General features: G+C 50.6%; 12 protein-coding genes across 12 annotated transcripts; 5 read left to right on the top strand and 7 right to left on the bottom strand.

Moving 5' to 3' along the window:
• Nucleotides 1–47: 47 nt before the first annotated feature.
• PC9H_005943 (uncharacterized protein) lies at nucleotides 48–1,264 on the top strand (the record flags this gene model as incomplete). Its single annotated transcript, XM_036775500.1, has 9 exons — nucleotides 48–305; nucleotides 354–399; nucleotides 452–592; nucleotides 653–718; nucleotides 768–836; nucleotides 906–955; nucleotides 1,015–1,111; nucleotides 1,165–1,172; nucleotides 1,232–1,264. 9 exons carry the CDS (start codon nucleotides 48–50, stop codon nucleotides 1,262–1,264), a joined length of 768 nt encoding a protein of 255 aa, XP_036631519.1.
• Nucleotides 1,265–1,496: 232 nt separating this feature from the next.
• On the bottom strand, nucleotides 1,497–2,372 carry PC9H_005942 (uncharacterized protein; the record flags this gene model as incomplete). The annotated part of the gene is made up of 2 exons (XM_036775499.1): nucleotides 1,497–1,997; nucleotides 2,049–2,372. The coding sequence occupies 2 exons, from the start codon at nucleotides 2,370–2,372 to the stop codon at nucleotides 1,497–1,499; spliced, it is 825 nt and encodes a 274-aa protein (XP_036631518.1).
• A 233-nt stretch (nucleotides 2,373–2,605) lies between these two features.
• On the bottom strand, nucleotides 2,606–3,371 carry PC9H_005941 (uncharacterized protein; the record flags this gene model as incomplete). The annotated part of the gene is made up of 5 exons (XM_036775498.1): nucleotides 2,606–2,692; nucleotides 2,741–2,869; nucleotides 2,930–3,019; nucleotides 3,075–3,137; nucleotides 3,189–3,371. The coding sequence occupies 5 exons, from the start codon at nucleotides 3,369–3,371 to the stop codon at nucleotides 2,606–2,608; spliced, it is 552 nt and encodes a 183-aa protein (XP_036631517.1).
• Nucleotides 3,372–4,652: 1,281 nt separating this feature from the next.
• Nucleotides 4,653–5,414, bottom strand: PC9H_005940 (uncharacterized protein; the record flags this gene model as incomplete). The annotated part of the gene is made up of 5 exons (XM_036775497.1): nucleotides 4,653–4,736; nucleotides 4,790–4,918; nucleotides 4,968–5,057; nucleotides 5,118–5,180; nucleotides 5,238–5,414. 5 exons carry the CDS (start codon nucleotides 5,412–5,414, stop codon nucleotides 4,653–4,655), a joined length of 543 nt encoding a protein of 180 aa, XP_036631516.1.
• Nucleotides 5,415–5,541: 127 nt separating this feature from the next.
• PC9H_005939 (uncharacterized protein) lies at nucleotides 5,542–7,742 on the bottom strand (the record flags this gene model as incomplete). The annotated part of the gene is made up of 10 exons (XM_036775496.1): nucleotides 5,542–5,733; nucleotides 5,794–5,912; nucleotides 5,966–6,040; nucleotides 6,186–6,799; nucleotides 6,854–6,938; nucleotides 6,992–7,050; nucleotides 7,101–7,265; nucleotides 7,316–7,403; nucleotides 7,452–7,512; nucleotides 7,578–7,742. The coding sequence occupies 10 exons, from the start codon at nucleotides 7,740–7,742 to the stop codon at nucleotides 5,542–5,544; spliced, it is 1,623 nt and encodes a 540-aa protein (XP_036631515.1).
• Nucleotides 7,743–7,916: 174 nt separating this feature from the next.
• Nucleotides 7,917–10,125, bottom strand: PC9H_005938 (uncharacterized protein; the record flags this gene model as incomplete). The annotated part of the gene is made up of 2 exons (XM_036775495.1): nucleotides 7,917–10,027; nucleotides 10,077–10,125. 2 exons carry the CDS (start codon nucleotides 10,123–10,125, stop codon nucleotides 7,917–7,919), a joined length of 2,160 nt encoding a protein of 719 aa, XP_036631514.1.
• A 501-nt stretch (nucleotides 10,126–10,626) lies between these two features.
• On the bottom strand, nucleotides 10,627–11,735 carry PC9H_005937 (uncharacterized protein; the record flags this gene model as incomplete). Its single annotated transcript, XM_036775494.1, has 4 exons — nucleotides 10,627–11,295; nucleotides 11,342–11,546; nucleotides 11,614–11,657; nucleotides 11,688–11,735. The coding sequence occupies 4 exons, from the start codon at nucleotides 11,733–11,735 to the stop codon at nucleotides 10,627–10,629; spliced, it is 966 nt and encodes a 321-aa protein (XP_036631513.1).
• A 3,659-nt stretch (nucleotides 11,736–15,394) lies between these two features.
• On the top strand, nucleotides 15,395–17,246 carry PC9H_005936 (uncharacterized protein; the record flags this gene model as incomplete). Its single annotated transcript, XM_036775493.1, has 8 exons — nucleotides 15,395–15,419; nucleotides 15,501–15,706; nucleotides 15,759–15,822; nucleotides 15,884–15,986; nucleotides 16,041–16,461; nucleotides 16,518–16,617; nucleotides 16,674–16,765; nucleotides 16,818–17,246. The coding sequence occupies 8 exons, from the start codon at nucleotides 15,395–15,397 to the stop codon at nucleotides 17,244–17,246; spliced, it is 1,440 nt and encodes a 479-aa protein (XP_036631512.1).
• Nucleotides 17,247–18,501: 1,255 nt separating this feature from the next.
• Nucleotides 18,502–20,478, top strand: PC9H_005935 (uncharacterized protein; the record flags this gene model as incomplete). The annotated part of the gene is made up of 2 exons (XM_036775492.1): nucleotides 18,502–18,638; nucleotides 18,693–20,478. The coding sequence occupies 2 exons, from the start codon at nucleotides 18,502–18,504 to the stop codon at nucleotides 20,476–20,478; spliced, it is 1,923 nt and encodes a 640-aa protein (XP_036631511.1).
• Nucleotides 20,479–21,394: 916 nt separating this feature from the next.
• Nucleotides 21,395–22,003, top strand: PC9H_005934 (uncharacterized protein; the record flags this gene model as incomplete). The annotated part of the gene is made up of 1 exon (XM_036775491.1): nucleotides 21,395–22,003. The coding sequence occupies one exon, from the start codon at nucleotides 21,395–21,397 to the stop codon at nucleotides 22,001–22,003; it is 609 nt and encodes a 202-aa protein (XP_036631510.1).
• Nucleotides 22,004–22,431: 428 nt separating this feature from the next.
• PC9H_005933 (uncharacterized protein) lies at nucleotides 22,432–23,647 on the bottom strand (the record flags this gene model as incomplete). The annotated part of the gene is made up of 4 exons (XM_036775490.1): nucleotides 22,432–22,519; nucleotides 22,604–22,654; nucleotides 22,719–23,283; nucleotides 23,485–23,647. 4 exons carry the CDS (start codon nucleotides 23,645–23,647, stop codon nucleotides 22,432–22,434), a joined length of 867 nt encoding a protein of 288 aa, XP_036631509.1.
• A 285-nt stretch (nucleotides 23,648–23,932) lies between these two features.
• Nucleotides 23,933–24,547, top strand: PC9H_005932 (uncharacterized protein; the record flags this gene model as incomplete). Its single annotated transcript, XM_036775489.1, has 1 exon — nucleotides 23,933–24,547. The coding sequence occupies one exon, from the start codon at nucleotides 23,933–23,935 to the stop codon at nucleotides 24,545–24,547; it is 615 nt and encodes a 204-aa protein (XP_036631508.1).
• Between the last annotated feature and the right edge of the window lie 867 nt (nucleotides 24,548–25,414).

The raw sequence follows: 25,414 nt of genomic DNA, 5'->3' as shown, positions 1-25,414 counted from the left end.
TGTGCACGTACCGACACTCTTCATTCCTTCCCTCTCTCTGTATTCTCATGTCGACCCTGGGTGTTGCACTCATTACTGGAGCTGGACGTGGCCTTGGACGTGCTATTGCCCTCCGCCTCGCACGAGACGGTTACGATCTTGCCCTCAACGATCTCCACGCAAGTCAAGGGCTAGTTGAGAGCCTTGCAGCAGAAGTAAAGAACCGCGGGCGCAAGTGCACCATTGTACCAGCCGACGTAAAGTCTGAGGCAGAAGTCCAAGGAATGATCAAACGAACTGTTAAGGACCTAGGAAGTCTCGATGTGGTATGATTGACGTTTACTTATGTTGCCAGTATGACTAAATACCAGCAGATGATCGCGAACGCGGGTATTGTCCTAATGAAGCCTCTCTTAGAGGGTACATGGGCGAGTGATCGGCCGGTGAATATCGTCATTAACCTAGTTTCTAGTTGAAGCCGAGGACTGGGACGAAGTCCAGGCCGTGAACGGCAGAGGGACGTTCCTGTGCTACAAGTACGCAGCGAAACAAATGGTGGACCAAGGTCGTGGGGGTCGTATCATTGGGGCGTCGTCACTAGCCGGAAAGCAGGGTGAGGATGCCATCTTTAGTGTCCCCGGATGGTTTCTAGAAGTATGAAGCCTCTTCGTAGGCTGGTCGCATTTGTCTGCGTACTCATCCAGCAAGTTCACGATCCGTGGATTGACCCAGGCGGCAGGTAGGTGGATATCTGTAGCTACTCCGCGAGACCCACACTATTCCCCCAGCGGTCGAGTTAGCGAAGCACGATATCACGGTCAATGCATACTCACCTGGCATGATTGACACAAGGATGAGTACGTATCACGACTTCGAAGGTTCAGATGTCCGACTGCCCATCTGATTCATCCATCAATACTAATCAGAGCAAATCCTGGGAGACGCCTCAGGAGACCCAGAGGGGTTCTTTAAGGGAGTGAGTTTACCTTTCCCTCTTCGTCTTCATATACTTACGCGGTCGCACCCCAATACAAGTACACCGATCATGTACCCCTTCGCAGGTTTGGGACCTCGGACGAGGTTGCAGGATTAGTCTCATACTTGGTATCAAAGGAAGCCTCGTATATCACAGGTGCGTGGCCCACGATGTGTTGCTCTACGGCTCTATTCAAATATCACTAATAGGGCAAAGCGTACGCTACAACCATATTCATCTGCCGCTGCTAATGCTCACGATTGGATGTGCCCTCAGATCTCTATCAACGGCGGGATATATTGCGATTAACGAAGCCTTATTACTATCTTTGACCAACGTCGGCTTTCATACAAACAAACCGCAATGTTGTGCTAAACAGCCTCTTCTCTCCTCTCCGTTTGAATCATGCTGTGGCGGAGGAGAGCTGTCTGGCGATACCCTCAGACATTGCTCCTGTGTCACTTGTGACGTTGATCTCAATAAATAGGACTTGGTTAGCAAGGTACAGAACAAAACTACGGAACTCACGATGTCGAACCCTTCAGCGGCTCTGCGGGCCGACTGAGAACCAGAAATACAGAATATTGCGCTTCGTGCGATAGATGAGCAGGTTTATACGACCCAGGTATCTCCGTACACACCACTTCTTCCCAGCATCGTGGGCACTATGTAGGATTTGCTGGATGATTTTCTCGACTTCTGGGTGAGGGTCAGGTGATGGGGGAGGATAGCCGAGTGAAATGGATAGGTCATATGGGCCAATGAACAATACATCTATTACTGAGTCAGTGATTGAAGCTAGAAGGTCCAACAATTCGTATTCACCAATCCCGTCAACGCCTGCAATCTCCTTTACGTTCTTAACCGCCTCCGGAGTCTCGATTTGAACCATGACCACGACACTATCGTTCGCAAATGTCAGATAGTCTGCGGTGCTGAGGCCCCAGTTCCCTTGGGTAAATGGACTTCCAAATCCACGCCTTCCGATAGGAGGGAAGCGGCAATCGGAGGCCACTTCCCTCGCTTTTTCGGCAGTAGAAACCTAAGCGTCGTATTTATCAAGATGACCCATGGCGATATTGTGAACATGTACCATGGGGACGATAACGCCTCTAGCGCCAGCGTCTAGAGCGTACTTGATTTGCCAGCTCGTACTGTCTGATGCGCCAGTCGCGGGAATGCGCACAATGGCACTTGGTCCTGCGGTGCCACCGACGGCTCCGTGGATTGAAGCTACCGTCTCTGCAGCAGAGGGGACAAGAGGCACAAGCCCATGTTCACTATCGATGCAGATCCATGATATATTGGGGCTGGCCTGCGCGACGGTACGAGCATGGAAGAGTCCTGGAAGGGTCAGCCAAACTCCGAACGCCGTTTTGTTGGCCTTCAGAGAGTTGAGGAGCGCATGCGTTGCCATGTCAGATTTATACTCGTCAACGAAGGTGGGGAACAGGGTCACGAAACCCACTTTCTATCATGTACCGGCTTTATGAACTCTACAAGCCGTACGTCGATCATGGGACGACATCTTGATGCCGTGCAAATGCACATGTATCATCATGGGAATCTACTCAAGGTGTGATATTTTGGTAATTCCATAAACAAGCAAACATGTAAGTAGAAACCCCCTGTTCAACCCCTGTTAAAGACTTAAGCATCAGCGTATGCCGCAATTGCAGGAGCAAATGCAGCGACGAGACGATCACGAAGGCTGGTTGATGGAGCCACGAGATCCGCCTAGAAACCGTCAGCCTCGCAAGACTTCAGGCCGTGAATGCAACTCACAGGGGCAGATGCAATGAGTCCGTTGGCCAAGGCTGTAGTTGCCGAGTTCAGTTGGCCAAGGTCCTGTTTGACAAGTGCGGGGATTCCACCAATTGGAAGAGCTTGGAATGCCGCCTTCTTCGCCGCGATCTAATTAGTAATTACGGGCGTGGATGAGACAGACACGGTGGAATTGAGACTGAAGCAAACCTGAGTTAAGGCATGATCAATGACTGGCTCAATCGCAAGGAAGGAGTTGAGGATAGTTTGACCATCCGCCTCTGAGAAAGCACCGGTGCTCTAGAGAACGACCCATGTTACAATGCGGCCATCATAGTTGACCTGTATCCTTCACCTGGACGTCACTAGTGGTGGTGCCGATGGTTGAGATCAAATTGGTTGAAGCCGTATGGATGGCCTTTTGGATTCAATGAGCATAAAGCACCTCGGGCGAACAGAAGATACCTACTAGCGCGTTGAGCAAACTCCCGCCAGTGTTGGGGAAAGCAGTGATATCGTTATCCAATGTAGTGACCTGAGTGGAGATGCTAGCGATGTCTGATTCCACTTGTGCCACCGTACGCTTCGTAGGGGAGGAGACGGCCGAACCGACGAGGAAGGCAGCGAACGCGAAGAAAGTGAATTTAACCATGGTGCTAAGACTCTGGAGCTGTAGAACAACTATGTTGAGGTGACTGGAAGTGAAAGCTCGTTGTTGCGCTTTTATAGATAGAGATATATGGTGCCACTTGGACAATGTCCTTTTAGCCAATTTCCAAACATAATGTCGAATCTCGAATGATCATCCCCATGACTAGGGGAACTCACGTCTTCCAACGGTAGGATGGGACACGTATACGATCAAATGATGTAAATGGAATGTCAAGAATCATGGCTACCATGCAGGCATCTTTGTTTAGCGGAGGATCGTGCGGGCTAGAGGCCACATACTGCCTAAAATAGCTTCGTGTTTCCTAGCTGACTATCACATGGAATGTAGAGTGCGAATTTGTGCGTGGTTAGGTGATGGCGTTTGTGAGTCGGGTGCATTGGAAATATGGATCACCGTCAACGCGCCCACGAATGCATTTCTGGCAGCGGCGAGGCGCAAGGATCAAGAGAAGCCGATCTAAATGGGAGAGATATGCACAGAAATAATGTCGCCAGCGTCGAAATCTACATTCGAAGAGAGAGCCGAGCTTAGTATTGCCCCGAAACCAACTGCCCAGACGAATGCAAAGCATTGCAGCACTGACAGGGTCATGATCTGGGGAGGTCCCAGTTTCCGTTAGTAAGTCCGAGTGTGGGGAAAGGGCCTACCCACAGTACTTGATGTAGCTTCTGTTCCTACACACGCCTCTTCGGAATATCCGAATTGTCTCCCAGCTGCACGGATGCAGAAAGAAGCTTTGAGCATATGTTCTTGACCTGGTGGGTCGGATCCAAGCTGTTTGCGACTCCTTCGGCGTGGGACGAACTGCAATTACGAACTTATTTATCGCTAGTCGACGACGACACTTTTGATCGCGTCCTTTTCCCATTGGCTCCTTTGCACCCGGAGCGTACGTTGGCGACTGAGCTATTTAGCCCATATGAGACGGTGTGGACACGTCTCCAGCGAGATTGAAGGTGACCATGAGGAACTGGAACCCATGATTACTAACAAAGAATTTCCGACACAAGCAGGTAGGGCCTAGGATGTGTGTTCCTGCAAAGCAGGGGAAAATCATCGCATTAAGAACATAATTTGATGGGATATTACGCACTCTGAAGTGTCTATCAAATAGCAAGAAGAGACAAATGTGATTTTCTCAGCATTCTCGCGACGGACGGGCTCTTCTTCAGCCTGTGGAAAAGGACAGTATAGGAGGATGTCAAAATGTATTCTCTCCACGCTCTACAAGTCGGGCATGCGGTTCGTTGTTATGCATATTCAAACGAACAGGGCAGCGGTCCGTGCGAAGTCCGCAGCAGCCTTGGCTTCAAGAGCAGCGAGCGCATTTGTCTGATCTTCGTGCTAAACCAGAGTAACTTCTAATGGTCAATTACAGAGATAAAAGCTTGCCATACCAGGATTATCGCCTTCAGTGCGTCAATGTACTTGCTAAAAGCCTTGCTAGTGGTGATGAGGTCGCCGTTGACGAGAGCAACGGTGCCATTAACTGGAATAGCCTTAACCAAATTGACTTTAGTCCGTAACTAAAACTTTTTATTGAGACTTTGAATATCGTTACTATCAAGGGCGTACCAGGACCAGAGCTCTCCCATCGACGTCTACATTTCCTTTTAGAAGCCTGACGATGTCTTGGGCATCCGCCAATTCCAGCCGAGGCGTTGCCTTGAAAGTATCACCGGCGATCAATAGACAGCGGTGGGACTAGAGAAGTTGACATGTTACCAGAGCATGGGTCGTAGCTTGCTTCAAATTTGTATTGACCTGGCCGTTGGCTACGTGCACTGCCTACCTCGGTTAAACTGTCAGTGATAACAGCTGGAGGGGATGCTGAGGTCTACGTACCAGCGCTGCACGTATGTCTGGGGTGACAAACGCATCGATACTTGATGCCATTTCCGACGCCTTTGATGTCAGGATGGTTATATCTTGTTTGATTTCGTTCGCTGTGCGTTTAAGAGGGGTACAAAACCCCCCAACCGCGGCGACGACGACGATGAAGAATGAAGCGAATCGAACCATGCCAAGGGTAATTGCAAAGAAAGTTGGGACGAGGGGGCAGAGCGGATGCAGCCATTGCCACAAAATGCGTGATTTTTAAACTGTAGGGGCCGATACTTCTAGAAGGATTATATTCCTACTGATTTCATCAATTTGGTGGTGATCTAGTTAATGGCTTTTCTTTAATGAAAATAGCTGAGATGGCGGCCAGTGCACCCATAGAAGTCGTGAAAAGAAGTGTAACATGCACCGCTTGTGCGTACGAGCTCCTTACGGCGGCCTGGGTACCGGGATCGAGTGTATCAACATAGGTCAAGGATTCCCGAACGCGTCGAATGAGCTGCAAAACGAACGCCATCAGAAACCACCTTCGCACGTGACACGTATTGAATGAAAGTACCTCCTCGATATCGGTCCCATCTAACTTTTTTCGAAGTGCAGTACGTAACGTCCCTTGTACCAATGAGCTCCCAACAGACAACCCAACTACCGAGCCCAGAGAACGGAAAAGGTAGGATACTGTCCTCTAATTAGCCGGAGGCATATGGAAGATGCAAGGGAAGAATACTCACCAGCTGTGGCGATGGCCTGATCCTTTGGACCAGCGTTGGCAATGAGTGCAATGAGACTTGTGGTAACACCGCTACCTGACGAAGGCGTTGTTGGTTAGGGGAGAATTTGGGGAATACAGAGTTCACAAACCATTGCCTAAACTTGAAAGCACCAAACCTTCAAGTCATCAGGGACTCCATCAGAATTCAAGAACGAGCATGCGAAAAGAATTGTGCATACCAATAGCGAGACCAGCAAAGGAAGTCGTGATCAGACCAGTCACCAACGTGATCAACAGACCACCTCCAAAAAGAGCAACATAAGCACCCAAAGTCAAATAATAATACTTCCCCGTCGCCTGCATGATGAGTCCGCCGCCCAAACTACCAGTGACACTTCCTCCGATACTCCACAACAACCACACTCCTGCTGCAGAGGCAGATTTGCCTTGTACTGCTTGCAGCCACAGTGAAATATGAAAGAGTAATGACAGTCCGGAAGCCATGCCAAAGAAGTTCACGAGGTAGCTAGCTATCAAGGACCGGTTTACGATGATGCGACGAGGAGCAAATGGTTCCTTCGCAATCTCCATTTCAATCGTCCAGAAGAGAAGACAAAGAGCGCCGAAAGCGGAAAGCGAGGCGATAGTGAATTTATCATCCCAAGCAATATTACCACCGCGGTCTAAACCGAAGAGAAGGAAGAAGACGGCGAGGACGAGAGTTATAGCGCCGGGGAAGTCGACGCGCCTGAGCTTTGCATGGAAATCGGAAAAATCTACTTTGGGAAGGTCAAGCGCGAGAGAGACGGACGCGATTGCGAGGAGGGTCATTGGGACTTGGACAAGAAAGGCCCTGAAATGTAAAAGTAAGGGAAACGAAGGCGTGAGCTCTGAAGGCCGCGCGTACCATCGCCACCCTATGCTGTCGGCCAAGAACCCGCCGAGAGGTGCACCTGCTGCAGATCCGGTAGCGAACACGATATTCAATACACCTGTGCACCATCAAGTACAGATCATCGTAAAGTTCGTTGGTGAGGAGACAAACCTTGCCATGTGCCCCTCGACCGCAACGGAACAATGTCGGACATAATAATACTTACCACACTATTCCATGATGATGAGAATTCCTCCCACTGCTTGCGAGGTTCACTCACGTTGTCATGCCCCCGCCTCCGATACCAGCGAACGCCCGAGCAGCGATTAATTCATTCATGTTGCGTGCAAGGCCGCACAGCAGGCAGCCCAAAGCGAAAATACTGTATGCAAACAACAGGCAGCTCTTGCGTCCGAATATGTCACTCATTTTGCCATACAAAGGTCTGGAGTGCCGGGTTAGGAGTCTTTGATCCTCAAGAACCGCGCAACTCACTGGAAGCTCGTCAAAGTTAGCATATAGCCTGTTGCGATCCAACTGGTGCTTTGTAACTGATTTAATTCGCTACCGATGGCCGCGTACGCTGCAATCTGCATTCATTTCAATATCGTGATCAAGGACAGTCACGTACAGCTGACAACTATCGTTCCGTCCATGGCAGCCAGAAAGATTCCTATCGCCATTGGTACAACCTAGATAGCCCGCATGCGCGCTCAGCTCGGGACCATCCAACCGGAGACTAGTGCCCACAACCCACAATTTTGACCATGGAGACCTGTGGCTTATGGTCATCGTGACCACGTTCCTCATCATCATGGGCGGCCAAATTTGGGCTGGCGGTGTCTTGTGACGCGTCCGTGTAGACTCGAGGATGATTGGCGGTGGGCCCGTTCGCTAGCAAAGGTGAGGACTCGTCCGCCATCGCGTTCAAGAGCAAGTGTCGATGCTCACGTCAAGTGGGTAAATTCACACTAGGGGTGTCGGACCGCGAGATGCCGGACAACGCAACACGCAATATATGGCGTATGTGTGACAAAACAGTACATAGGGACTACTATACGCGCCATGAATGATGAATGGACGACAGTATTACCTTCTACATGATGAGGCATTTGTCTTCAACTTTCCGCTTCGCTTTACTAGTGCCAGCAGTGTTGTGTTCCTTGTGTTTAGTCGCATGTTGCTTTGAATGCAACAATCTGGCGGACGCGTTTGCCCGTTCTATGCGTGCCTTCTTATTAGGGTGGTCGACCGGTGTGAGTGCAGCTGCACGGGAAAACAGTGACGCTGCATCTTTCAAATCTTTCTCATCAGCAAGGCGCTCAAAACGGGCCAAGAGGAAGGCCGCAAGATTATGCAAACGGTTGGCTAAATCTGGGCGTCCGTTGGGGGTGAGCTGAACAGCAGCATTCATTGAAGCAATTGCAGAAGAAAGGTCGTTAATGTCGTTGAGATGCCGGTAGCGACTATGTAATGCTGTGGCTAGCTCCCCTAGACGAGAAGCTTCGAAAGTATGGTCGCCCGTAGCGAGCTTGCCAGCTTGTTCAAGCAACGTTATGGCTTCTTCAATGTCCTTGATGTCTCCGCTAGCACCGAAGCGGCTTTCGTAGATGCACGCGAGGTTGTGGAGACATAGGGGCTTTTCTGGGCTATTGCGTGGGATGCGTGCTTCTGCCTGACGAAGTAAGTCAGCCGCCTCATCGAGGTCCTTGGTGGCTTCCTTGAGGATTCTGAACCGGGCCCAAAGAGACAGACCTAGATTATTCAGGCAGGTGGTCTTGTCGACAGGATCGTCCGATACGAGTTCGTTGGCACGGCGAAGGACTGCGATAGCATCTTCTAGATCCTTCACATTCCCGAAGCGTTCATATCGTTCCTGCAAGAGGCCTCCAAGGTTGGTCTGAATAATCTGGCTTTTGGGGTTGAGTTCACAAACTTGGCGTAGAATCATGATGGCAAGTTCGAGGTCATTGGGGTCCCCGAGGTGGATGAAGCGCAGACGAAGGGAAAGGCCGAGACAGGTCAATTGGGCTGCTCGGGAAGCGTCCCCGTCACAGGATACTTCAGTGGCTCGAGAAGACAGGGTGATGGCCTCCTGAAGATCCTCTATCGCACCGGTACGCACGAATCTTGTATGCAGAATTTCTGCAAGTAAGTGCTGCGATTGGCCCGAGAGATCGAGAGTAATTGCACGTCGTCCCGCCGAGACCGCACCATCGAGATCTTTTGGGTCCGAGAGAAGCTCGTATCTGCGTTTGAAAGCGACCAGTAGGAGGGTTAAATACACGGGTTTGGTCATATGCCCGTCCGCGAGGAGGTTGTTCCCTTGCTCAAGCACGGCAATTGAATCATTTAGATCGTTGAGGTCGTTGTTGACTTCGAAGCGCCGGAAGATCATGCCGCCGAGCTCAGTTAGCCCCTGCCCTTTGTCTGCGTAGTCGTCTGGAGAACATTCAACCGCTTGGCGCTGCATTGAAATAGCCTCGTCACGGTCCTTGGTATCATTTCGATGGTGGAAGCGAAGGCTGAGGATCTGCGACAGTAGTAGCAGTCGAAACGGTTTGCTCTCGTGATCCACAGGCGTAAGCGCATTACAAAGACGAAGGGATTCGAGAGCGTCATCCAGGTCCTTGAGGTCCTTCGTGCTCGCAAATAACTCATAGCGCGTGGATCCAAGATTAAGCAGGTGATCGGCCTTGTCGCTAGCGCGTTGGGCATTGTCAGGAGTGAGGTCACAGGCACGACGAAACGCGGAGATAGATGCTTCGAGGTCGTCGAGGTTCTTGCTTTCCTTGTAAGTGGTATACAAGATCATTCCAAGCTTGTTCAACCAGTTGGGTCTCTCCACCTCATCATCGGGCGCAAGTTCGTCGGCTCGTCGAAGGGCGATGATGGCATCTTGTCCATCGCTGGTGGCTTTGAGTCGGTCGAATCGAGCTTTAAGAGCGGACGAGAGGCTAGCAAGGAATCTCGGTTTATCTGTGTGGTCGTCGGGCGTGAGATCGCTTGCCCGGCGTAGTGCCGCGATAGCATCATTGAGGTCTTCAACGGCTGCGTCCTTTGGGCCGTCCTCGAAGCGCGCCAGGAGGGATGAACCAAATTGGTTCAGATACGCTGGATCGTCTGCGAGCTCGACTTCCAGGAGGACTTGAGCGTAGGTTAGATTTAGTGGCACGGCGCTCCGTGCAACTTCAACGATAGAATCGGCTGAGAGCTCTAAGAATGAGCGCTTCCAAGGTCGAGTCAAACAACTCACGTTGTTCCAGTTGATCACTGTCATTGCCAAGGAATTCATGTTCAACCATATTTCCTTGATTGGAAATCACCCTTGTCTAGATTTGCACAATGAAGGCTTTAGCTCTCAACACCGTTGAAGATATCTCAACACTGCGAAAAGGACATGGCCTACCTTGAGATAGTACTTGAATACTTCCGGGTTCCACCTACGCACTGGTGTGAATGGTGCGAACTCCTACGCAGACACAACATATCCTCCTATCATATGGGGATGAGGTAGGCCGGATCGTGGGTCTGAACTTTGAGTGACAATATTAAACGGCCAGGCCCTCCCGAGTCCTCTGGCGGGGGCACTACCATCAGGATTCAGATAGTACCAGCGCCCATCAATGCATCACCCACGTCACCAATCGCCAAAGGTTTTCCCGAGGCCGTGTTGTGAGAACAACCAGGGACTCGCCACAACGTTACTGATGCAAATTCGCCTTACCTCACCCGTCCTATTCTGGAGAGAACAGATTCAGGCCTCTTTGACATTTTAGTGTACATGAAAACACATTTGATCTGGCCTAAATCACAATTGGATTCGCAAGGTGTTCGGGCGCAAGAACGTTGTACGCCGTGTTTTGGTCATCCAACCCTTTGCTGTTTTCTAAAAATACATTCGCGAGTTTCTTCAGATCGGCCGATAGCCCTTTGCCGGCAGCCGCGATGATTAGGTCTTTGTCTTTTGACGCCCTAGCAGCATTGGTGACGATATTCCCGTCTTGTTGGACTCGCTGAGACAACAGATACGAGATTTGTGCCATGAGGAGCCACTGTCGCTTGGCTTTGAGAGGTAGGACAGCCATCAGGTCGCTTTCCGTGTAACTCTCAAGGTGGGAAAGCGACGTTAGGAGCGGGGAGAACAATGCCGATGGCTTGTTGGGTACGAACGTCTGGTAGTATTGCTGGAGGAAGTTGACGGCCGTGTGCTGGGGCGCGGCGATGTGAATGCACATGGCGACTATATCTACCAAGTCGTCCATCGTGGAGATCGACTGGGGGAACTTCCACATCCCAACTCCCGACTCAGACCGCATTTGATCACACCAGTTCTGGATATACCCATCCGCGGCCACGGCCTCGTCGTCCGCATATTTATGGCCCAGGGCAGAGGATACAAATTTCCTGAGCGTCATCCATATGTCTTTGATGTCTCTTGCATACGCGTAGTTGTGGAACTTTTCGTCGTTGAGCTGGTCAAGAGGGAATCCTCGGGATTCGAGGTGATTCAGGACGTACAAACCTTCCAGTCAAAGAGTTACGGATGAGTCTGAGAATCTGAGAGGCGCTGAACCCAGCTATCGGGGCAATGACTTCGGGAATGAGGACATAGCGGCCCATTGCATCAGAGTGGTCCCAGCTGTCCTTCTCCTTCTTTTCTTGGGGGGAGAACTGCTGTAGGATGGAAGATTCATAATCAACAATGTCAAAGAGGAACGCAGCCCTAACGTCCAGCAAATTATTTAGTCAGGACTACTTTTCCGCGCGTGGAGGGGCCTGAGTTGACGTACATTTCAGCAGCGTTCTTGAGGGCAACGTTGGAGAGGCCACCGTACTAGGATGTGTGAGTTCAAGGACAATGCACGGGCTTGTATAACACCGACAGTCGGAAGATATCATCGCGTGTAATCATCCAGTCTCCTGTTTCCCGGATGTTGATGATCCTTCGTGCTCCACACCGGTGCGCAGAAAGGACACTAAGGCAGTGCGAGTATTCCCACTGCAAGTGTCACCGTAGTAAGATTGGACTTGACTATGTTTTGTTCCGATGAAGCATTAGAAGCCCGTAGTCATGGACGGGCCCATGTCGAACATCGGCTCCAGGCTTAGTATGGCGACTTAACGTAGTCACGGAGGAAGTATTTTGCGACAGGCGAGAATGAAATGCCGAATAAACAACCCACCGTATGTCAGAGGATCGACGGATGCGAGGCTGAGAGAATTGATGACCGTGAAAGCGCTGCAAGTCTTCGTTTAGAATTCGGGATGCCATTTAATTAGGAAGTGGAACGAGCACAGCCGTTTATCCATAAGCACAAGATGAGAACGCCGACTTGACAGGAGTACATGCGATATCGTCCATGTCGTCTTGAGGGTCATTCGTGAGATGTATTTGCTGCATGATACATTCTGGTGGCGTCCACAGACGTCGTCAGGCTAACCAAGCGCAAATCGATACGATATGAGCGGCCACGAATATCGTCGTCATCATCACCAATCAAGACTGAGATTCAAGGGGACTCAGCCATGATGGTAAACTAGCACCAGGTCGAACTTCAGGCTTGAGGACACCATAGAGGTCCATGTATCTGATTAGGGCCGATTGATATTAAGGTAGGCGACCTTGATCGACAGCCTCAAATGAGAGAAGCCAGCGGCCACCTTGGACAAGGGCGAGGACGCTCACATATAACAAGAATGGGCCCACTTCACGAAGATCTTCCCCAGTCAGGTAGATGAATGGAAATGAGAGGCTTCGCAGAGCGGATTAAGGAGCGTACGACGAGAAAATAGGCGCCAAAGTGTTTGCCATCCTGCTCGTATTTTCAAGGCACTGGCGGTGTAGAAACTGTCTGGTATTCTCCTTTTTTGACTCGCCTTCGTGGTGCGCGCATGCCACACGTCTCCTTACCCAAGACCAGCTGGTAAAATATGAACGCGCGAAGTGGTAACGAGCGGGGCAGTCGGTTACAACAATACGTGTTCCTTCGCGAAAGGGGACCTTTTCAGCATTTTATTGTACTGTGAAAAGATGACACACCTTGCACTCCGAAACGGACTTGGAGGCACACAGAAATTCGGCCACAGAATGAAACTTTAGACACGTAGCCAGTCTCCTAAGGATAGTACGCAATGCTTCGTACGAGGGCGCCGGGGGAACGGGGATATTCCGTAGAGTCAGCTGTAATCCTACCCAAGTATCACCCCCCACGCAGTCGTGGTTTACTCCCAGAACGCTGGTTTCAACTTTCGAGCCTAATGAAACTTAGCCCGGAGACTGAGAGAAACTCCACTTCTCAGAAGTTTCCAAATCCGATCAGGGGATGCCTTTCACGTGATCCGGTGAAATACGTAATACATAGCGCGTCGCGCCGCTCTGCACTAATGGTCCTTCCCTCTTCACCCCCACAAGCCCCATCCTGATCTACGGATTTCATGAAGATATATAACATTACCTGTACTATCACCAAAATTGACATTCTATTGCTCTCAGTATGCCGCATAGTCTTCGCCAGTGCTGTGCATTTTACCGCTGAACGGCGGCTTGACCAGGGGACCATGTATTTGCTTGTCTTCCGTTATATAACCAGTATTTGACGTGGGCAGGTACACAATCTATCCCCGAATATCCGATTACAGCACTGACATAGATATGCTGCCGTAGGAACGACCGCGAGGTTCTTATCTACAATCGAGATGCCGCATAATGGGCGCCCCCTTGTTCCTGAGGCCTAAACACTTTGGTGCAGGAAGGTGCAGGAGGAGTGTCCCAGGCTGTCTAAGGACGATGCAGGATGAGTGTCATTTTGGACGCTGCAGGGCTTGTTGACTGGTCACCTTGTTTCCACCGGTGTGCATCGTTTGATTGTCGACATCGACGCCTACACAGACGCATATATGCGGGCAGAGTGCCGCTAGAAGCAGCGTGAATCAGTATTCATGCTGGTTCAGTGATGACTTAATTCAATGGCGAACTAGATGCGCTCTTCCCCTTCTGGCGTTGGGCGGGGGCATATAAGTAAGCTTTCGATCAATGAAATGGAACCACTGATCAGTTGAATCAGTTAGGACCTCTGCTATCCGGAGGGTCGACGCCATCTGAACCCAGCTAAAGGGAAGTGGTAGGTCGCATCTTAGTTCCTCGCTCTCTTTACATTCTCTAACTTCAAGCAGACCTCACGCCCCATCTTAGGACAATGGAATTGTGGCAGATGCCGAAGTACATATGCTATACACGTCTGTCTGATGTAAGTACTCGGGTATCTACGCGCGGCGCAGCAGAGTGACTCTGACCGTCCCCGAAGAGTCCGATAGATTAGAGTCCTCTGCGGACAAATACGTGCACACGACAGATGCTTCATGATGGACTTGGAGAGGTGATACAAGCCCGAATTTGCAGGGGGCGAACCCCCGCACCCTCGGGCCCTTTGAGTGTTCCGCGTTTCGGGACGTCACCAACTAGGGATATCTCGCCGAGCCTGAGCATCTTTGGAAGATGCAGATCACTATCGGGGTTCTTGGTGAGAGTTCTTGTATTCGGTTATCTCAACGTTTCTATTCACCTGACGGAGGGATTGGGCTTGGGCTCGCTTTAGTTCGACAGTCGTGTACACGAAAAAGTGGATCGATAACCATGCAAGCTTATATCTACAGCCCAGGGCCAGCCTCGACGCCTCCGAGTTTCTCGTTCACGGTCGAAATCAAATCAGGATGTTATTGAACGAAACAATATCGTTCATCACTGTCGAGTTGCCGATACCTTTGCAATACGCCCCTCTGTCGAGAAGATGGCATGTGTATATCCGTTAACACGAAGTCGGTGTTAATGATCGAGGGGCCGGGTTAAAGCTTTCACTCTTTCCCGAAAAAACTTGAGGGATCGAAATGAAAGATACTCCAGGCCACAAAGCTCCTAAGACCCTAAATCGGTCGGACGTCGGACATCGACCTGTACTGGACCAGCATGGACCATTGGGGGTTGTCAGGATGCGACGATGGAATTCAGCAGACGAACAACAACCAGCGAGCAACTTGGTCAGGGTTATCAGGCATCAAGGGGGTTGACGGATGACGGGTGCTCTCTTGAAGCCAACCTACCCCCACTCGTAGCCCGAGAGCGTCAAATGACTGGATGGCTTTGCAATACCTTGTCGTCGCGGTTTGGTCGCGGTACTGGGTGCATGCTGTGCCACTCGCAGTGTTCTAGATCAATGATTGGAAACTAGGAGGGCCGTTGGAGATTTGACAAAGTCTTGGTAGAGTGGACGATCGTTCCTAAGCCGTGGAACCAGGAGGAGATAAGGTAAATGGAGGAGAGTGATTGGACGATAAGGCCGTGGGAGTTGCTGACCAATCCTCTCGGTGAACGCCCCTGATCGCACTACGTCCAGCGCGATAAGCGGGTTTGGCCAGATTTTGAAAGGAAAATGGCTGGCTATATGAAGCCACGAATAGCGCGCCATCAAATTCGGTCTGTCTTCTTTCCCCACGAATTTCCCTCCTCAACAACGAGCGAACTCGACGCCCGCCGCCCGGCTTTATCCCAGGCTTTGAGCTCGACCGACGCACAAGATGCCTAACGTCACAGAGGATGCCTGTGAGTGGATTGCGTTGATCATCAGACGATTGCGCTTCTCTCTCCCACCCACCTCAAGCTAACTTTACATCTTCCTCTCAGCACGCAACTATGTTTATACCGATCCTGAAACGTTCGAGACCACCGTATACAACTCGGGCGACATAGCATGGGTCCTCACATGCATGGCGCTTGTCTGGCTCATGATCCCGGGCCTTGGGTTCTTCTACTCGGGCCTCCTTAGAAGGAAGAACGCGTTGTCCATGATTTGGCTATGTATGATGTGTATAGGTGTCGTGTCCTTCCAAGTAAGCAGTTCTCGTCCTCCATTACTCGCATCACCTTTTGACCATTTTCCAGTGGTTCTTCTGGGGTTATTCGCTTGCCTTCAGTGAGACGGGAAGTTCGTACATCGGCAATCTCAGTATGTACAATTACCTTTTCGAGGCCCTAGTTCGTTCCTGGCTCATTTACTTCCTTGATAGAATACTTTGGCCTCAAGGGCGTCCTTGATCAGCCCTCCATGGGCTCTAACAAGCTCCCTGCCCTTGTGTTCTGCATCTACCAGTGCATGTTCGCTTGCATCACGTACGTCCTCCTTGCCCTCCCTTTCGTCCTACCTCGTTAAATCCGTGCGCATAGGCCCATGATTGCCGTTGGTGCCATCGCCGAACGCGGTCGTCTCGGCCCTCTCCTTGTCTTCGTCTTCGTATGGACAACCATTGTCTATGATCCCATTGCTTGCTGGACATGGAACGTCAATGGTTGGTCCCTCGTTTTGGGTGGTCTCGACTTCGCTGGAGGAACTCCCGTCCACATCTCTTCGGGTACCGCCGCCCTCGCCCTCTCCATCTATCTTGGCAAGCGCCGCGGTTACGGCACTGAGCGTCTTGCTTACAAGCCACATAACACCACCTACGTGGTGCTTGGCACAATTTTCCTCTGGTTCGGTTGGTTCGGCTTCAACGGCGGTTCAGCTCTCGCTGCGTCCTTGAAGGCTATCCAAGCCTGCATCGTCACCAACTTGGCTGCTAGCGTCGGTGGATTGACCTGGATGTTCTGGGTAGGTTATTCGTTTCATCTTTGAAGCGCTGATAGCTGATTAATTGATTATCTCAGGATTACCGCCTTGAGAAGAAATGGTCTGCGGTTGGTTTCTGCTCCGGAGCTATCTCTGGGCTCGTTGCCATTACGCCTGCATCAGGTTTCGTTGGTGCTCGTAAGTACTCATGCAACACTGATTATTCAGGGCGTAACTAACCACGATACCTTTAGCTGCTGCGGTTCTCTTTGGTGTCATGGGTGGAACCTTGTGTAACTTCGCCACCCAGCTCAAGTACATCTGTGGTTACGATGACGCCCTTGATGTATGTCTCTGAATACCGTCTTTCATGTCTCGTGGCTCACCTTCGGTCCTAGATCTTCGCCGCTCATGGTGTTGGTGGTATCGTTGGCAATCTTCTTACCGCCCTGTTCGCCCAATCCAGCGTTGCCGCCTTCGACGGCCTCGAAATTCCAGGTGGTTGGATTGACCACCACTATATTCAACTCGGCTACCAGCTCGCCGACTCCGTCGCCGGTTTCGCGTACGCCTTCGGCATGACCACCATCATCCTCTGGATTATGCATTTCATTCCATATCTCCGCATTCGCGTCGACGAGGAGACCGAGATACTGGGGATCGACGACGCGGAGATGGGCGAGTTTGCGTACGACTATGTGGGATTGGAAAGCGAGATTGGGCACTCGCCAAAAGCGGAGGTGGGAGCTACTGGTGGTGCTCGGGAACCCGACCACCATGCTAAGCATGAGGCTAGCTCTAATGGAAGCGAACCAGAGAAGCAGTAATTGCCTTTTCTTTCCTCTTTCATCGTCCCATCTTCTACAACATCAGACATTTACCACTCGCATGATATCCCTTCTGCCGCATGCCCTTTCTTCGCCACTGCGATCTCCTCCCCCAATCCCCGCCATCACCTCCGTCACGAACACCATCGCTTCCATTCTACTTATCTATCAACTTCGAGTTCAAACCCTAGTTCGGCGCGTCTCCTTTTTCCTCCTCATCCCTTGTACTTCAATTTACTATTCATCGAAAATGATGGATAGAGAGGTACCGGTCTGCTACTATTGTTCGTGATGCGTTGTTCATTGTTATGAGTATTACGATTGTCTGTATTTAGATGGCTTCGCGTATAATCAATTTGGGTTTTTAACTTCCAGCCTAAGCTGTTGCTTCGAAAGCTTCTCTTATTCGGATCCCGACGCCGGTATCATCGTGCGTCGCGAACACGACGTCTTACAGCCTCGATGAACGACACGTACGTTCGTCTCGATTGTCTTCCCAATGTTACGATTGAACGTCTGTTATCAAGTCACCGTCGTCAAAAATATGTCCCATGTGCCGCACGCCTGACCCACGGAGCTCATATATGGAGGTGAACAAGATTTCGTTGATGCTTCGTGATCAAAGAGTCAACCTCAAGCTCGTTCGAATTCACCCCTCATGATCTCTCCCATATGGGTCGTCTACCCGGCATTGTACTATCGCCTGTCGCAAGGTCCCTCTCAATCAAGCTGAAGCTCAATACTCTCGTTCCCCAATGTCGATCTTCCATTCTAGAGGAACGTTGTGTAGTACGTAGCGTCACCTTCTGCGTGTATTGGTCAAATCCAATCCACGAGCTAGATTTAGAAATATCCTTTCATTTACAGCGAATCCTGGCGGCACTCGTCAATGATTCAGTCCACGGTAGTGAGTATTTCCAACTATCTACCACAGTCAACACCAAGGTTCAATAATGCTGAAAAGGATGCTACCTGTGCACTGGCACCTCCTTGACCCGTTGTCTGCGTACCTATAATGGATTCCAAGAAGTTAGAAGCACGAACGTTGCATTAACGGCTGGAAACTTAGAGGGAAATCGACTTCATTAGCGATTACCGGGGATACACACACCACGTATACTCTTCTAGAAACAGGCATCCACGCAGCTCGTCGAGACGGTGGTCACGCCGTACCGCCCTATAAAGCGACTCCCAGTCAGCCTCGATACAACAAAGTTCTCCTCAACTTTACCTCGTCAACGTTAACTCGAACACAATGGCTCCCACCATGTCTCTTTCCCGAAGTGCTTTGAAGAATGTGCATCTGCCGTATATGGTTCAACACCCCGAGCCGACTGATTACAGTACTGCCATGAAGCAAGCTGTTGAAGGCTACGACCGTGCCAGGCAAATGTAGGTCGACGTGACGTCCCCGCCGTTGAATGTTTACTGATTTACGCGCTCTAGGATTGCATTCCTCTTCGACATCCTGGATTACGAGTCGTCCGTTCCCCAGAAGTTTACACTCGAAGAGAAGAGGGAAAAATATACTTGGAGCCGCTCGGGCGGATTCCCTCCGCATCTCGCTATCATCCCTGAAGCGGTAGCCGTCCCCTCCTACGTCATTTTCAGCCCAGTGCGCCTTGCTCAAACGCTGTCGATTCTGAGTGGAATTCAGTCCAACGATCGCCTCGCACCGGGCCCCGAGCAGAACACAATGGAGAAGCTGACCAAATGGAACGCGGAGAGACATAAGAACCAGGGAGGGATAAAAAATATGTATAACGAACCGAACATTGGGTTGAGGGATGATTGGTACACCGACGCCGTCTTCGCCCAGCAATTCTTCACCGGCACAAATCCTACGACAATCACCCTCGCCAGCGATACGTGGATGAAGGCGTTCACGGAGGAGGCAGCGTCTCAAGGGAAACGTGACGTGATTTCCCTGTTCAGATCTGCTCCTCCCAACTCGTTCTACGTTCAGGATTTCAGCGACTTCAGGGCTAGGATGGGGGCAAAACCCGACGAAGAACTATGTGCCAGCTCGGACGGCGGCGTCAAGCGGTATGCTTGCGCGGCGGTCGCGCTGTTCTACCTCCCCCCAACTGGAGAATTGCATCCATTGGCCATCATCCCCGACTACAAAGGCAGCATGACCGCCTCTATCACTCTTTTCAACAAACGTGTCGATCCATCCGACGCATCCGTAGACCAGGCTAACGACTGGCCATGGCGCTATGCCAAAACATGTGTCCTTTCTGCGGATTGGGTACTCCATGAGATGATCATCCATCTCAACAACACACATCTTGTAGAAGAGGCGGTGATCGTAGCTGTGCAACGCACGCTCCCCGATTCGCACATCGTTTTTCGGCTTCTGGAACCCCACTGGGTCGTCACCTTGTCCCTCAACGCACAAGCCCGCAGTGTCCTCGTTCCCGAAGTCGTTGTCCCAGTCGCCGGGTTCAGCGAGCCTCGTATCTTGCAGTTCGTTGGACAAGCGTTCACCAACTTCGATTGGAAAGCCTTGTATGTCCCAACAGACCTCGAATCCCGCGGATTTCCACTCGACCGACTTGATGACGATAAATTCCACAATTACGCGTATGCGAGGGATATCAAGGACATGTGGATGGCATTGAGGAAGTTCGTGTCGTCTGTACTCAGGGATGGGAAGTATTACCCGGACAATAGCGCTGTGGCTGCCGACGCGCAAATTCAGGATTGGTGCGATGAAATGCGATCTGAGAAGGGGGCTGGGATGAAGAAATTCCCAGAGTCGATCTCCACGCTCGACGACTTGATTGACATGGTCACCATGTGCATTCACATCGCAGCGCCTCAGCACACTGCCGTCAACTATCTCCAGCAATACTACCAGACGTTCGTACCCAACAAGCCATCGGCATTGTTCTCCCCACTCCCCACTTTGTTGTCCCAACTCGAAAGTTACACAGAAAGCGACTTGATGGCCGCCCTACCTCTTGGGGCTAAACAAGACTGGCTCCTCATGGCACAGGTTCCATATCTGCTATCCAAGGAAGTCGAACAAGATGGTAATATCGTCACCTACGCTGGCACGGCTTCAAACAACGAAGACCCAATCATTGCGGCCGCAGGCAAAGAGTTATCGGCCGATCTGGACATTCTTGCGGGCGTTTTCTTGAAGAACAGCGAGAAATTAGATGATCAGAACACGGCGTACAATGTTCTTGCACCTGATCAACTCGCGAATGCGATTGTGATTTAGGCATGGTTGGAAGTCCGTCCATACTATGAATGTCCGTGTACGTCCGAATGAATACGAGGTTGAAATGAGTGTTTCCATCGAACCCGAATGGTGGTATCGGTTGCTAGCTTGCGAAGCACTATGCGTGCCGGCAGAACTTGAAGACGCTGGCAGCACTCTCAATTGCTTGGAAGAGCGACGTCAATGAGAATGTTGGGGGTTCAGAGGGAGAACTTACCGGTTCTTCCATCTTCATGAGAGCCATTCCATCCGTGAGATATATTATCTCGATGGTGGCATCCAAAACAGCGGTGCCATACCGAGGAAGTTGATCTTGATACGCAGCGCATATATATACCTATCATCCTGCATAAATTATTTTCACGTCCCACATGAGGTGCCACTGGTCATCGTGTGTATAGGCCCCTTTGAAAGTACGCTACGACGTCGTCAAGCTCGCTGCTTGAGACACTCAGTTCAGGTTATAGAACCATCCACCCATTCAAGTAATGGCTAGCCGAGGCGATTAGGATGTCCTAAGAAATCAAGGGACCTAAAGCATAGTCAGCTATGAGAAAGATTGTGCAAAATGGGGGAGCGCAGATGTCTCCTGATTTCCACTCGTCTTCTACCTCCATGATGTCGAGGGCCGGGGTGGTGGTGATGGTAAAGAACAGTGTTCGAACTTGGAAGTTCAATCGAAGTGCCTTGATATCACGTGATGGAAGGCGTCCCAACTGTCTCGAACAGAAATGCTGCCCTATCATGTTCTCAGGACTGCGGAGTTTAAAATATGTACTTTAGCTTGAGTTAGGTTGTTCGTAGCCCATCGACGAGTGCGACCATTTACTACGACCAGCTTTTTCCAGTTTCACTGAGAACGTAAGTACATCGTTCGCTGCCCGCTCGGAAACTACAGACCACGTTCATATACAGAATGGCAATCGGATTGTACGGGTATGGTGTCCAATACTGCCCGGGCTTCATAATGAATGAATCCAAGCTTTTCTTCGACGCCGAACGATCGAACCTTCCGAGGCCGAAGAAAAATTATTGCCTTCACGAAGATGGGATGACGCTGATGAAGCAGTATGGCCTCAAGCTTATTCGCGATTGGAATATGCCGATGAAGATTGATACTGTGTGGGTTGGAGACCGTAGATGTATGTTCGCTTGGCTCCTGCCCCGCAATTACGGGACCACACTTTACCTCGATGTCGACTTCCAGGCGCGCCTTGCGGAATTCAAGAAGGTAGGTCGAATTCCGGGCCCGCCAAATGAGCAACCGAAATGGCTGGCTCTTCGTTCCGGTGACATACCCCATACCTTCGTTCGTGGCAAGCGCTGGGCAAACGAGGAGTTTCAAAGTCAGAGTATCCAGGATACGCCAATGTATCAGAACTCGTGTTCAAGCTGTGACAAGTCTGAGCCGTTCATATACGAGATGGACGGTAGTGATTCAGAAGACGAAGACGGGGATGAAGATGAAGAAGAGGATGCGGACACGGACTTGATGCGAAGCGCCGCCTATCAGAAATATCAGTAGGCTTATAATGGCGCACAAGGGACATATTCTTTTTTTTTTTTTTGGTTGAGCGTTTGATAGCGCTTCAGTTCCGTCAATGCCAGAACTTCCACGCCCGCTATTGCCCCCAGGACGTTTGCCCTGGGGAGAAGGGACATATTCTTAGTCCAGCGGTATCCTACCCCGGGCCATGAATCTCTGAGCTGCAGATATATCGCCCCTTGTGACTTGAAAGTTGACGAACAATCATCCGATGATGAAGATGATCAGGGTAGGAAAGTAGACAAGTCTCTCGCTTCGATGTAGCCTCTTCTCACGTTCTCCCAGTGTCTCTTGCACCCTTTCTTCGTGCTTCAAACCATGAGATCTTAGGGGGAAAAACTGTTGGTAGATTCGTTGTCATGGACGGTATACTATTGTACAAGTCAAAACAATGAAAAGGGTGCAGATTACTTTCGAGTCTTAGAAGGCCCCGCCTCGTGCACTTTATCATTCATGATGCTGGTTTTCCCCTTTCTACCCTTATGCTGAGCCTTACTGCGAGTGCGCGATGCACTTAAGAGTGCACAATCCGCAGTCAGAAATAGGATAAGTGAGATAAGCAGGCTCAAAGTGACGCACAGAGGAGCATCTTCCGAGTCTGAGTCTCCCGCGCGGGGTTCAGGGAGATTTCTGAATACTGAATGTCAGCATCCAAGAACATATACAGAGAGTTGAATATACGAAAAACACTTACTCAACAAAAGGTAGATCCAGCACCTCCTCGAAGGCAATCTGAACGATCGCCTTAAAGATACTAGAGAAATGTCGCTTCCCAAAAGTCTCCCTTGGGGACCATTCTTCTGAATTGTCCAGATTATCGATATAGTCTGGATCTCGTAGCTCGGAGGCGGTAGATGGAGAGCCACGTTTGCAACGGAAGATTGCATAGCGAAAGGCCAGACCTACAGCAGCTATACCAATGACCACATTCTGCTCATATGCCGCAAACAGGTATTTGGCTTGGTCAGCCACTTCAGACTGGGCCCTACGGAGGTCTAGCCCAAACTCTAACCCCACCTCAGGCCCCACCTCAGGCTTGATCTCCAGGATAATGGGTATCCTGAACTTCGTGATGTTACGTTCGTGCAAAGCAATGCGTGCTCTTCCCCGACGGAAGGTGGAAATCATTCCGAGCAAAGATATATCCGGTAAACGGAATTCCCGAGGCTCTGCCTCATCGGTGGAGCGAGTGCTCGTCGAAGATGGGTTGTCATGGTGTTCGTCCCCATTGGCAGAGATCGATTCCAAAGCCGTTTCATCTGGAGATGGAGAGAAGGGTGGATTGGCTGGGACCATTCCGTCTATTTGCACAGCGGGCGGCGGAGGAGATTGACTTGCTGATGCCTCATCATGCTCCAATGCAGGTTGAGGTACAACAGGTCGCGGGGTACGCGGAGCCCAAAGACAGAACTGGGGAGCGGGAAAGAAGATGTGAAGCTGCGGTGCCCGCGCGTGCATACCCGCTGCTAGATCTACCAGAATAGCCGTCCAAATAGAGTACCAGGCATACTCAGATAAACGATGGTTACACTCTGGGTCTTTTGCCATAGCGTGGAGGCTAGAGACGGTCATCCAGAAAGCCTCCGGATCGGCCTTGAACCTGTCGCGAAGGATCACTGACATGAGGGATAGAGCAAGTCTTGAACTCGAGCTTGGATTCCATTCCTATGGCGTACGCTGTTTTATATTCTACCCACATGTTTCGAGTCATTTGAGGACAATAGCCCAACATGCGCCGGTGGCAATACGGAACAATGGACTGCGGAGTTTGAAATATCCTACTTTAGCTCGAGCCCATCGACGAGTGCGACCATTTACTACGACCAGCTTTTTCGTTCAGTTTCACTGAGAACGTAAGTACATCGTTCGCTGCCCGCTCAGAAACCACAGACCACGTTCATATACAGAATGGCAATCGGATTGTACGGGTATGGTGTCCAATACTGCCCGGGCTTCATAATGAACGAATCCGAGCTTTTCTTCGACGCCGAACGATCGAACCTTCCGAGGCCGAAGAAAAATTATTGCCTTCACGTAGATGGGATGGCACTGATGGAGCAGTATGGCCTCAAGCTTATTCGCGATTGGAATATGCCGATGAAGATTGATACTGTGTGGGTTGGAGACCGTAGATGTATGCTCGCTTGGCTCCTGCCCCGCAATTATGGGACCACCCTTTACCTCGATGCCGACTTCCAGGCGCGCCTTGCGGAATTCAAGCAGGTAGCTCGAATTCCGGGCCCGCCAAATGAGCAACCGAAATGGCTGGCTCTTCGTTCCGGTGACATACCCCATACCTTCGTTCGTGGCAAGCGCTGGGCAAACGAGGAGTTTCAGAGTCAGAGTATCCAGGATACGCCAATGTATCAGAACTCGTGTTCAAGCTGTGACAAGTCTGAGCCGTTCATATACGAGATGGACGGTAGTGATTCAGAAGACGAAGACGAAGACGAGGATGAAAATGAAGAAGAGGATGCGGACACGGACTTATGTGGCGCGAAAGTCAAGTCTCTAACGCTCTAACTCTTGTCTGAGTGTAGCCTTTCCTCCACGTTCTCATGAATAGTATGCATAGATAGTTTCCTGCGCCATGTATCTTTTCTTCATGCGTTTGCTGGAGCCCCAGCCAAATGCAATCTATCCTCTTGTTCACTCGGATTTCGCACAATCTCAACGGCTTATTTCACCATCTGATATCGAAGTTCAACCGTAAGTTATTCAAGGCGAAGTACCGACCTGGGCAAACTCAGCAGCGGTGTCAATAATATCCTTGAAATTAAGCACGAAAGTACCTTCTCCCGAAACCAAACGTAGCCATAACGCGGTCCTTGAGTTGAGTGTCGATCTCTCCATGCTTCGTAAATCGCGAGGGATTAAATTTCTCTGGTTCAGGAAACATTGTTTCATCGCGAAGGATTGCTGGGCACATCAGTTCCCGCGCCAAGTGAGATGCACCAAATGTTGGAATCCGCTGAGGAGGTGAAATCCCTTGTATTCGCCGTCAGACACAAGACTACGTGGAAGACCTAAAGTACGTCAGTCGGTTATGTTCAAACCTTGGCGAATTAAAACCAAGCTCACCGAGGGGTGCAGTCGGCTCCAATCTTCCTGTTCGTCAGCCACGGCGATCACAGATGATGAGCCTCTTTAGCCCCCTGAATGGGCTTTGTGTGCGCGCCGCAAGGTCCAGTCTGAAAGCAGCAACGAAATATCTACTCTATGATGAATTGAACATGCAAAGCACTTCACGGTGCATCCAAAGCGCTCGCCGTATAGGGAACCCATTTCACGCGTATTTACCGACTCCTATACCGTCCCAACCTTCACCCCAAAGCTCCTCTACTCTACGGAATTAGAGAATTACGGCTTTGTCTTACATCCGAGTCCTTG

This window comes from Pleurotus ostreatus, assembly GCF_014466165.1.
Source record: "Pleurotus ostreatus strain PC9 chromosome Unknown scaffold_4, whole genome shotgun sequence".
Lineage (NCBI taxonomy): Eukaryota > Fungi > Basidiomycota > Agaricomycetes > Agaricales > Pleurotaceae > Pleurotus > Pleurotus ostreatus.
This window is presented reverse-complemented; position numbering and strand designations above follow the sequence as displayed.